General features: G+C 38.9%; 1 protein-coding gene across 1 annotated transcript; it reads left to right on the top strand.

Moving 5' to 3' along the window:
- The first annotated feature begins 3,095 nt into the window (after positions 1-3,095).
- LOC138140830 (uncharacterized) lies at positions 3,096-10,823 on the top strand. Its single transcript, XM_069061738.1, has 8 exons — positions 3,096-3,252; positions 3,714-3,866; positions 3,948-4,083; positions 4,426-4,553; positions 4,605-4,730; positions 4,783-4,947; positions 4,999-5,223; positions 10,494-10,823. Exons 1-8 carry the CDS (start codon positions 3,096-3,098, stop codon positions 10,613-10,615), a joined length of 1,212 nt encoding a protein of 403 aa, XP_068917839.1. The 3' UTR covers positions 10,616-10,823.
- The last annotated feature ends 48 nt before the right edge of the window (positions 10,824-10,871 follow it).

Here is a 10,871-nt window from a genome sequence, read left to right as displayed (position 1 = left end):
TTTTATTCTTTTTTATTTCCAGAAGTCTCTAATTATTGTTTCCTTTTCTGTTTTCAAATCACACTTTGAACTTTATTTACTTTCCCTCCACCACTCGGCGGCACGGCAGTTTTGCCGGAGACAATATATCATGACGTTTCTTATATTCGCTTTGAGCCAAAACGGTGCAAGAAGAAATGATGTGTTCAATTGTTTCCCCTTCAGTTCCGCAACTCCTACATTTATCAATGATCGATTGTAAACCGCATATGTGTTTTTTTATTCTCTTTTTTATTTATTTTTCCCTCATTCTCTATTTTCTAACTCAGCTTTTTTCTCATTACTTGTATTAAAAATGAATCTGCACCAGACGAAATCTCACTTCTGCTGTTACACATTATAAAGATTATGAAAACATTTTTTCTAAAAACCGATTTTGCAAACCTGGAAGGTGTAAACGTCAGCCGGACGTGTGTGCACAGCCCCAGCCCACGATTAACAATTTTTTAATTTCCAGGATGATGATGATGCATGTGTATGCTCAAGGAAGGTTGTCTGATTATACACGTTAGAGGTATAACAAGTGAACTATAACTACACGATATTAAAGATTCATAGGAAGTTATAATTAATTAACTATATACATTTATGTTAATACAATAGGAACGCAACCATGAAGTACTAAATTTTACGTCTGACCTTCTCGGAAATCGCCCGAAAACCCGGACAACGGTCCCTCTCGTTCATGTAATTTAACCAATTATTAGAAAAGTGCACTTCGGAGAAAGACAAGTCTGCGTGTCGAAAAAACCTCCCCCACCCTCTAATTAATTTTTTTAACGACTAGCTCTTCGCATCTTGATCTTCTCTTGCGTAGGTTTAACGGCCACAAATCACCTCCCGGTCTTCTTTTTACCGATTCTAATCTAAAACGCAGCCTTAGGAGGTACATTTCAAACAAACATTTTCATTTAACCAACATAAATTAAGCCAACCTGCATAAATTAATCGACCAGCTTTTCAACATCATAAACGGAAACTGGCTGCTCGCACGAAACCTTCATTACTACTTTATTACTATTGTTATTAATAATACACCATTTTTAGCGAGATCTTGTCGAGAATTTATCGACACTGCTGTTCATTCATTCTTAATGAACAACTAACATGTTATGTTCTGATCATTATTAACACACGGACAACATTGCTAATTGTCGGGTTAACAAAGTGTGAAACTAATTGTTCCCACCTAGACACTATCAAGGGACGATCCTTATTAATTTTCTTCCAACAATTATTATTCCAATTCATTTTATTTTCATTCGTTATTGAGCAAAGATAATGAACCTTTTGAAAAAATTCCTTGTATTATCCTAATAAAATTGAATACTGAATACCTACATATAATATTGACTAAAATAATGTACTCTGTACAGTCTACGTAGTGCTAACTGTTGAGGATCAAGCAAATCGCGGTGAGAATCTGGCGTTGTGGTTTGTTTCCGTGATGACTTGCGCTATCTACCAGTAGAGGGCGCCGACTACATCGCCTTTCAATCGAGTCACCTCTGAAACCCCCACACTGTAGTTCCAGGAATCTGTTCGTAGACAGTAATCCTACTTACCAACAGAGGACGCTCACAATTTAAAACAAATTATTCTGTAATAATAGTTGTCACTTTCACAAAAACACAGTCAGCTTGTAATTTCATTTTTGCATTATTCGTATCTTTAAATTACGTTTTTTAAATATTTTTTCTTTCAATTCTTCTTTCCGCTAACATAAAAATAAAATGCATTCACGTTGTTTTGACTTTTGGCAAAATGGGAGGCCATGGAAATTTTGCATTTAATTTGATAGTAAAGCTGTCTGTTGAATTAGGTTATGTTTTTCTAATTTTGAGGTTATTAATAGCGTCAATGTCTAGTGCATTGTTGTCAGTTTTACTTGAAGAATACTCAGACATTGCGAGAAATTCAGCAAAATGTTATGTTCATTTTGACAGGTCCGCATGTCAGGCACTTTGGTGACGAAAATCAAGCAGTGTGTCCAACGTTAAAAAAATAAATCATGGCCTCCCATTATGTCAAAACAACAAGTTTGTCAGATGACTCTAAGAAGTAACAAAAATATGGTAATATCTATAAATTATACTTAAAATTTTATGACAATTGATTTGTCTTTTTCTTTTGTTTCTGTAAAAAATAATAAGGAAAAATAAGAATGAAACAATAATAAGAAAATAACATTTACTAACAATAAGAAAATTTGTTTTATGCGTATTTGATCAATTATTGTGCAAAAATTGTTGCATGTTGCAGCGTGTGATTGTGCACAGTTTGGTTGAGTTGTACGAGTGTTCAAAATTTAAGTGAACTTGATTTCTCATTTTGATTTATTCTGCCTGGAATTTAGAATTTATCTCAGTCGTAGACTTCCATTATTTGGTAAAATTAGTGAAAGCTTCACCACCCCCGCTTTTTAAATTCCGTTTCAAAATTCACCTCTTGTTTTTATGCACACATATATTTTCCCTTCGCCGCCCCCGAATCATCAAATTTTCGCCAATCTGCCCCACAATGAGTTCACACATGAATAAATCGCTCGCGTTTACCAAATCGCCGCCGACGATAATTCGACAAATTTCCCGCGCCCAACCACCGTCAAACAATCCATTGTTTCACGGTGCACAGCCGACTTAATTAGCATTTTCGGTGGGCGAATTAAAATCATCTCCCATCACATCCGCACGCACGAAGAAAAACAAACGCACCCAAAAAAAAACATTTCTCTTTTTCGTTTCTTTTTCCCCCTCGGTGCGCCTCCATCATTGTTACCTCCGCACAATAATCCTTACGTGATGCCGCCATTGTCGCCATTACAGCCTCTTTCACTTTCGCGGGGCGCTCATCCGAGTAACTTCTTGGGCGGCCATGTGTACCACGCTCGTTTGTCGCGTGCACCAGAGGCGGCGGCACTTTTCTCCAGCTCGACACCTCATGGCCCCCTACCACGTCCCGGCACGCCACTGCCAAGGACAGACACTGGAGCAAGAAAAATGTTATAAAGAGCTCGCCTTGGGAAACTTTTCATTTGGTCGTCGTGATCTTGCACGATGGTGTCGAAAGTTGTTCTCGTGTTGGCGGCGGCGCTGACCCTCGGGGGCGGCGAGATTTTGCAGGATTCCCCCAAGAGCAGACGCAGGAATCTGCTGGCGGAGATGATGAGGGGGCCGGCCAATCCTTTTCTGCCCAACTCCCGACAAGGACGATGTAAGTAAAATAACGATGATAATGATAATGATGATAAGTAAGCCAGTAAAATAGAAATAATAATGATGTAAGAATGATCATTATGATCATGACAACAACGATGATGATAATGGTCACATCACATCACACATCATTTCTTCTTGCACCGTTTTGGCTCAAGGCGAATATAAGAAACGTCATGATATATTCGCTAAAATTATACACATGAATTTAGCTGTTAAATTCAATTTATTAAAGGATACCATTATGATCATGACAACAACGATAATGATAGTGATCATGCTAATTACCAGTGTAATCAGAATAGTAGATAATAATTTTATTTCGTCTGTTTGTTTGATTGTTTTGCATTTTTTTTTTGTGTTAAGTAAAGCCCCCGAAGCTACCCTTTGTGGTTTCGCGGCGGCCGTTTGCACGCCAGCCCCCGGCGGCGATTTTTTGTAACCGCCGCCCTGTTTCAGTTTTGTCCCTCTTCACCTTCGTCCAGTTCAGCAACCAGGTGTGCACGGGAGCCACCGGCGACAACGGCACCTGCGTCTCCGCCCCCGAGTGCAGCCAGAAAGGAGGGACGGCGAACGGTCCGTGTGCGGGCGGCTTCGGCACGTGTTGCATGTGTGAGTGGCACCCTTTCAATTAGGGCGACCGACCCTGCGGAAATCCGTCTTGATCCAGCGCAATGAATTATTTGTCTGCAGATCTGGCGACGTGCGGGGCGACCATCCGAGAGAACGGGACCTACTTCGTCCAGGGGGGCTACCCCAATCAATACGACGGGACGGGGTCGTGCCAGGTTACCCTGGTGAAGTCGAATCCTGATGTCTGCCAGTACAGGTAGGGCGGGGGTGCGATTGCAAAAGATCGGGCTTTGGGGTGAAGCGACGCGGAAATCTCAATGTGGAACTGATGCAAATAGATGGGGGAAAAGGAGGGGAGGATGGGGTGCGGGGCTGGGAGCGGCGGATGGCGCGGCTCGAGGGGGTGGGCCGGATGACGGTTGTGGAAAACAACTGCAAAGTTAACGTAAAAAAATAGTTATTTACGAAATGAGTCATTTTTCGCGCATTATTTGGGCACGAGCGACGAAGGAGCGAGTGCTTCATTTGCGCGAGCATCGATTTCGCGCACCGCTATCAAGGTATAGTGAGTTCAAAAATTGATTTTGATTGTTCGCAGGTTGGACTTCGACCAGTTCACCCTGATGGGCCCCGAGCCCACCAACAACATCTGCAACAACGACCAATTCATAGTCTCCGGAGGGACCCCCGTCCCCCCGATCTGCGGCAACAACGTCGGCAATCACTGTACCACCCCCCCTCGAAATCTCACCCCCGATCTAAACCTTCCATTTTCAGTGTACGTGGACGCCGGGAGCGGCGCCTCCAACCCCGTCACCCTCTCCGTTGTGACCAGCGGCCCCAACTTCCCCCGCAACTGGAAAATCCGGATCTCGCAAATCCCCTGCAGCTCGATTTATCGCGGTACACTCCCAAACCCACCCTCGCCCAGCAATAATGATGCTCCTGTTTCCAGCCGAAGAGGGTTGTTTGCAGTACTTCACCGGAGTGGCGGGCCAGATCCGGTCGTTCAATTACGACCCCACCACGGGACTGCAGCTCTCGAATCAGGACTACAGCATCTGCATCAGGAACGAGAGGAACTTCTGCGGGGTGCAGTACACGCAGTGCGACGATCCTGGTGAGTCCCCGACGGGGCGAAAATAAAGTAAGAATGTTTTGGGGTTTGCAGCGCACAACCGGAGCCAGTCGTTCACGCTTTCCGGCAACTCCAACAACGCGGTCCAGGCCATGGTGGGGAGCACAGGCTCGGCCAACTACTGCCAGGGGGATTACCTGATCATCCCGATGGCCACGAACGTGGGACGACCGGCGACAGGACCGTCACTTAACGTTGACAGGATATGTGGGGGAGTACTGAGTGCGGACGTGACGCTGCAATCGACCCCCGTCAGGAGTAAGTTGAAAGTTTAACTCCCAGAACAAGAGAGTTGTTGTTCGAATAGAAGTTTCCATTTATCATTCGATTACAATTTTAACAAATGGTTCGTCAACTCGATTGTGCTTGCTCCACACAATTATTAAAATTTGCCAGGGTGGAGGAATTGCTTTTGTAAAAAGTGAACACCGAGTCGTTCCCCCAAGCGGCTTCATTTTGCGGATTCGAGTTTAAACAGATTTGTGGGGACGCAAAAATGGTGGATGCGCCGGGATAAAACACACTGATTTACGTCGCAGTAGATTTACAGTTGTGCATAATTTTGATTTATCACAAACGCGTGATAGTTAATCAATACTCGTCAGCTGAAATTTAGAACGAGTTAAAGAATAAATTTGGAAAATGTTTTTCAACGTTTAAATGGTGGAGGCGCCGGGTCACAAATAAATCCAATGGATGCGATGAAATAAATTATTTGGTATTAATGTGATTTCATTAATTTTATTCGAGTGCTGAGAAAGGGAGGGAAATGCGCTTGCACATTTTTTATTTTTTAATTTTTAATGGACAAAGATGTAAACATTTTTAGCTGATTGCATTGGGATTAAAAACCTTCCTGTTTAATTTAATTAGTGAATCAAATTTAACGCGATAGATCTAATCTCCATTCCAATTTAATGTACAAAGAGGCGCCGGTACAAAAAAAAATTGATTTAATAAAATGTAATTAATTATAATGTATGATCTGATTTAGAATTTAAAATTTCTGTTACATTTTTTTATGCAATTATTTAAAATGAAAGGCACACATCAGAGAGGTAGTGATGATATTTGAGAGCATGATGGAAAGTGTATTGATGGGGGCGGCAGAGATTTGGGGATAGAAGGAACAAGAGGAAGTAGAGAGAGTGCAGGAAATATATTTTAAAGGGGTGCTAGGAGTGGACAGAGAAACGCGAGGTTACATAATGAGGGAAGAGTGCAAGAGGAATAGGCTGCGAGTGAAAGCGAGAAAGAGAAAGGCAAAGGGCAAAATGGATGGAAGAGAAGAGTGCCGGATACTCACGGAATGCTGGAGAGAAAAGTAAAAGAATATGGGGAAGAAGGAGAGACAAATATTACCAGAGGAACGGATATGCCAGTGAAGACGTGGAAAGATTAAGAGCAAAAGGAAGATTGATGAGTGCAGAGCAAGAAAGCAAGAAAGAAGGGAGAGAATCAAAGAATCCAAATACAATAGGGAGTATGAGAGGTGTATGACAGAGGAGATTCTGGAGCATCTGGGAGAGGGGGAGTGGGAGTGGAAAGAAAAATGTTATATTTTTTTTGGAATTGTTTCTTTAGATAAAACTGGAATAAAAAAATAAGGCGTTATCATCATATTTAAAATTAAATATTAGGATAATGGAATCGAATAATTTATGATTCAGATCTATTAATTAATTAATGTGCAATTTCGGTTGGTGTTAATTAGCCGCGCGTGCACAAGAGTAGGTAGAATTAAATTTCGCCGATCAACTGTTTTCATTAAAAATTAATTAGTGTGGATAGAAGGAAAATTTGAGATTCTTTGAATTTTCGAAATAATCGAATAAATAATGTAATGTACATTTTGTTGAAATCACGTTAATATTAAATGAAAAGGTTAAATTAATTATAAGGTCAGTACTGAATAACATTCATAATTTAGCCGGATTTGTGCAAGCACGGATTGAAATTCATTGTTTAATGTGAATTTCATTAAAACTTTGAATAAAGATAAAGGTGTTGGGGTGGAATAATTTTTAACGTGGAGTGAATTCGACGTTTTAATTGCCGAATAATGTTTTGTAAAAATGGTGGAGGCGCCGGAATATGACTGAAAATAAAAATATCTTGGTAAATCTCTGGACTAGATCAAATCTGAAAATTGCCTTTTATAATCTTTATTGTGATAAATCCAACGCAGAAATTGTGCCAATTGTATCTATTACACTAATGGAGTAAAGTACAAATATATATTCTAAAAATGGTGGAGGCGCCGGGATATTTTTTTATTTCAACAGTGATATCTCGGTAAACTTTTGAGCTAAATTCAATTTAAAAACTGTGTTTTATAGATTTTATTGTGACGAACCAAATGCAAAAAACTGCATGACTCTATCTCTAATACTAGTAGAGTATTTTGCAAATATTGCAATATTTGATTCTCGGGGACGCCGGTGAAGTATGATGTGTGAGCTGGCAAATTATTGGCTCGTGTCGGTGAATGACCGCCAATTTGCTGAAGAGCGCAATATTGCAAATATTTATTTTGTAAAAATGGTGGAGCCACCAGAATATTATTTTTTTCTGAATGTAATAATTTATCGATAATCCCTTGAGCCAGAGCACGCTGAAAATTGCGTTTTATAAATTTTATTGTGTCAAATCAAATACAGGAAAATGAGAAAACGACAAAAAATATTTGTAGGCGCCGGCATATTTTTTCAATAACGATAATGATATCTTTGCAACGGTTTGAGATAGATCAAATCTAAAAACGGTACTTTACAGACTTGATTGTGACGATTCGAATACAGAAAACTGCGTGACTTTATCTCTAATACTTACTAAGTAAATTTGCTTTGCAAGAATTGTGAAAACGCCAGAATATTCTTTCGTTAAAAATAATGATATCTCGATAACGCCTTGGGCTAGATCAAATCTGAAAATTGCGTTTTATAACCTTTATTGTGATAAATCCAACGCAAAAAATGTGTGATTGTATCTGTAACACAAGTGGAGAAAAGTACAAATATATGTTGCAAAAATAGTAGATGCGCCGGGATATTTTTTCGATTTTTAACAAGGATATCTCAGTAAATTTTTGAGCTAAATTAAATTTTAAAACTGTGCTTTATATATTTTATTGTAACCAACCCAGTGCAAAAAACTGCAGGACTCTATGTCTAATACTAGTAGAGTAAATAAAAATATTTATTTTGTAAAAATGGTGGAGGAGCCGGGATATTTTTCTGCTGTTAACAATGATATCTCAGTAAACTTTTGAGCTAAATCGAATTTAAAAACAGTGTTCTATGAATTTTATCGTGACAAATGAAATGCAAAAAACCACATGAGTCTATGTCTAATAATTGTAAATAATTATTTTGTAAAAATGGTGGAGCCGCCAGAATATTATTTTTCTCTGAATGTAATAATTTCTCGATAATCCCTTGAGCCAGAGCACGCTGAAAATTGCGTTTCATACATTTTTTGTTGTGTCAAATCAAATGCAGGAAAATGAGAAAACGACAAAAAAATATGTTGTAGGCGCCGCCATATTTTTCCAATAACGATAATGATATCTTTGCAACGGTTTGAGTTAGATCAAATCTAAAAACGGTACTTTACAGACTTGATTATGACGATTCGAATTGAGAAAACTGCGTGACTTTATCTCTAATACTAGCTAAGTAAATTTGCTTTGCAAGAATTGTGAAGACGCAAGAATATTCGTTCATTAAAAATAATGATATCTCGGTTACTCCTTTGGCTAGATCAAATCTGAAAATTGCGTTTTATAAATTTTATTGTGATAAATCCAATGCAAAAATTGGACGACTCTATCTGCAACGTTAGCAGAGAAAAGTACAAATATCTGTGGTAGAAATGGTGGAGGCGCCGGGATATTTTTCTGCTTTTTTTTTTGACAATGATATCTCAATAAAACTTTTGAGCTAAATCAAATTTAAAAACTGCCTTTTATACATTTTATCGTGACGATCCAAATGCAACTGCATGACTCTATGTTTCATACTAGAGTAAATATTTATTTTGTAAAAATGGTGGAGGCGCTAGAATATTATTCTTTCACAGAATGTAATAATTTCTCGATAATCCCTTGAGCCGGAGCAAGCTGGAAATTGCGTTTTATAAATTTTATTGTGTCAGATCAATTGAAAGAAAATGAGAAAATGACAAAAAAATATGATGTAGGCGCCGGCATGTTCTTCCAATATCGATATTGATATCTCGGCAACCGTTTAAGTTAGATCAAATCTAAGAAAGGTCTTTACAAACTTGATCATGACGATTCGATTGCAGAAAACTGCATGATTCTATCTCTAATACTGGCTAAGTAAATGTGTTTTGCAAGAATTGTGGAGACCCCCGAATATTCTTTCATTAAAAATAATGATATCTCGGTAACGCCTTGAGCTAGATCAAATCTGAAAATTGCATTTTATAAATTTTATTGTGACAAATACAATGCAAAAATTGGACGACTCTAGTCGCAACGTTAGTAGAGAAAAGTACAAATATCTGTTGTAAAAATGGTGGAGGCGCCGGGATATTTTTCCCGATAATTGTATCTCGCTAACTTTCAGCTAAATCAAATGTAGAAACTGTGTTTTATATATTTAATCGTGCCGGATCAAATGCAGAAAGCTCCTTCTTTAATGCTATTCAAGCAAACAGCAGTTAGTTGTTTTACAAAAATTTTGAAGACTCGCGAACTCAGGAACTCCTTGAACTAAATCATTTCTGAAAGTTTTGCCTAACCGAATTTTTTGTACTGATTAATGAAACTTCAAATACATATTTGGTTTGAAAAAATGGTGGAGGCGCCACAAAAATATTTTTGGACTGACTATATTTGAATATATTTTCATATCAAAATATGTTTGTATATTTTTGTAAAAAGCTCTCTTTTTTCCGTTTAATAATTTGTGACAACCACAAACATTTTATTGACGTGTGAAACATACTCGCACTTACCTTCACATATTCCTGCAAAAGCTCAACACTATATTCTCGACTGGGTACATCTCTCCGTTTCAATTTATTTTAACCCAAAACCAACAACGCAAAGTTTCATCATGTACAATATTTATTTAACGAGTAATGCAAATTAATTAAAAATAAATTAACATTGTTCAAGTTGCGAAAGGGTCAAATTACATTCGACCTCGCCGCAGCTGAAATTTCAAAAATCCAAACAAACATTTAACTCCCGCTCGATCAGCCCCACCGTTATTAATTGTTGCCTCGATGGCCAAATCCCTAAATCCTGCCCTTTCATTCCCACTTTCGGCTTAAAACAAGCGTCTGACGTCTGGATCCCGTCAAAAACGGCAAGCGGCTAAAATCGGTAATGGCCTTTTAATTCCGTCGACTTCAAAGCTGGAATCATTCCAGGCGGGATTAAAGCCGAATCGCGACGATTATGGAGTCGTTTGAAAACGAGGCTTAATGATCAAATAAATAACGAATTGGAAAGCTCGTGATTGTTCACGAAACATTTAAATATTTGCTCGTTACAGCCACCGTGAAGCCCTTTCGATTGTGGTTCCACACCGACAGCACCGAGGCCCCCAACGACGTCGCCAACAAAGGATTCTGTCTGAATTATGTTCAGCAGCCGTGCACAAACAATCTCGCCTGAAATGCATACTTCCCCCAATAGAGATTGAGATAATCTCGACCGGAGTCGGAGTTGGAGTATTTAGTTAGGGGTTTTAGCAACAATGCGAGCAAAATCGCAACTTTTACATCTCAATTTTACATATTAGCTGCTTAATCGCAAGGTGTGAGTTGTATTCCTAGTACAAATTAAATAAATCGTTTGTTTTTTACCATAAACCACATTTCTATCGATCCGCGCCACCATCCCACCCAGATCCGCGCCCACTCGAAAACAC

Source organism: Tenebrio molitor, chromosome 1 (assembly GCF_963966145.1).
Source record: "Tenebrio molitor chromosome 1, icTenMoli1.1, whole genome shotgun sequence".
In the NCBI taxonomy this organism is placed as follows: Eukaryota; Metazoa; Arthropoda; class Insecta; order Coleoptera; family Tenebrionidae; genus Tenebrio; species Tenebrio molitor.
Note: the sequence above shows the minus strand (reverse complement) of the source record. Positions and strands in the feature narration are given on the sequence as shown.

Coding starts and splice junctions, on each gene's coding strand:
- LOC138140830 (XM_069061738.1), top strand. CDS start 3,096: ATGGTGTCGAAAGTTGTTCTCGTGTTGGCGGCGGCGCTGACCCTCGGG. Junction 3,253..3,713: donor CAACTCCCGACAAGGACGAT/GTAAGTAAAATA, acceptor GCCCTGTTTCAG/TTTTGTCCCTCTTCACCTTC. Junction 5,224..10,493: donor GCAATCGACCCCCGTCAGGA/GTAAGTTGAAAG, acceptor TGCTCGTTACAG/CCACCGTGAAGCCCTTTCGA.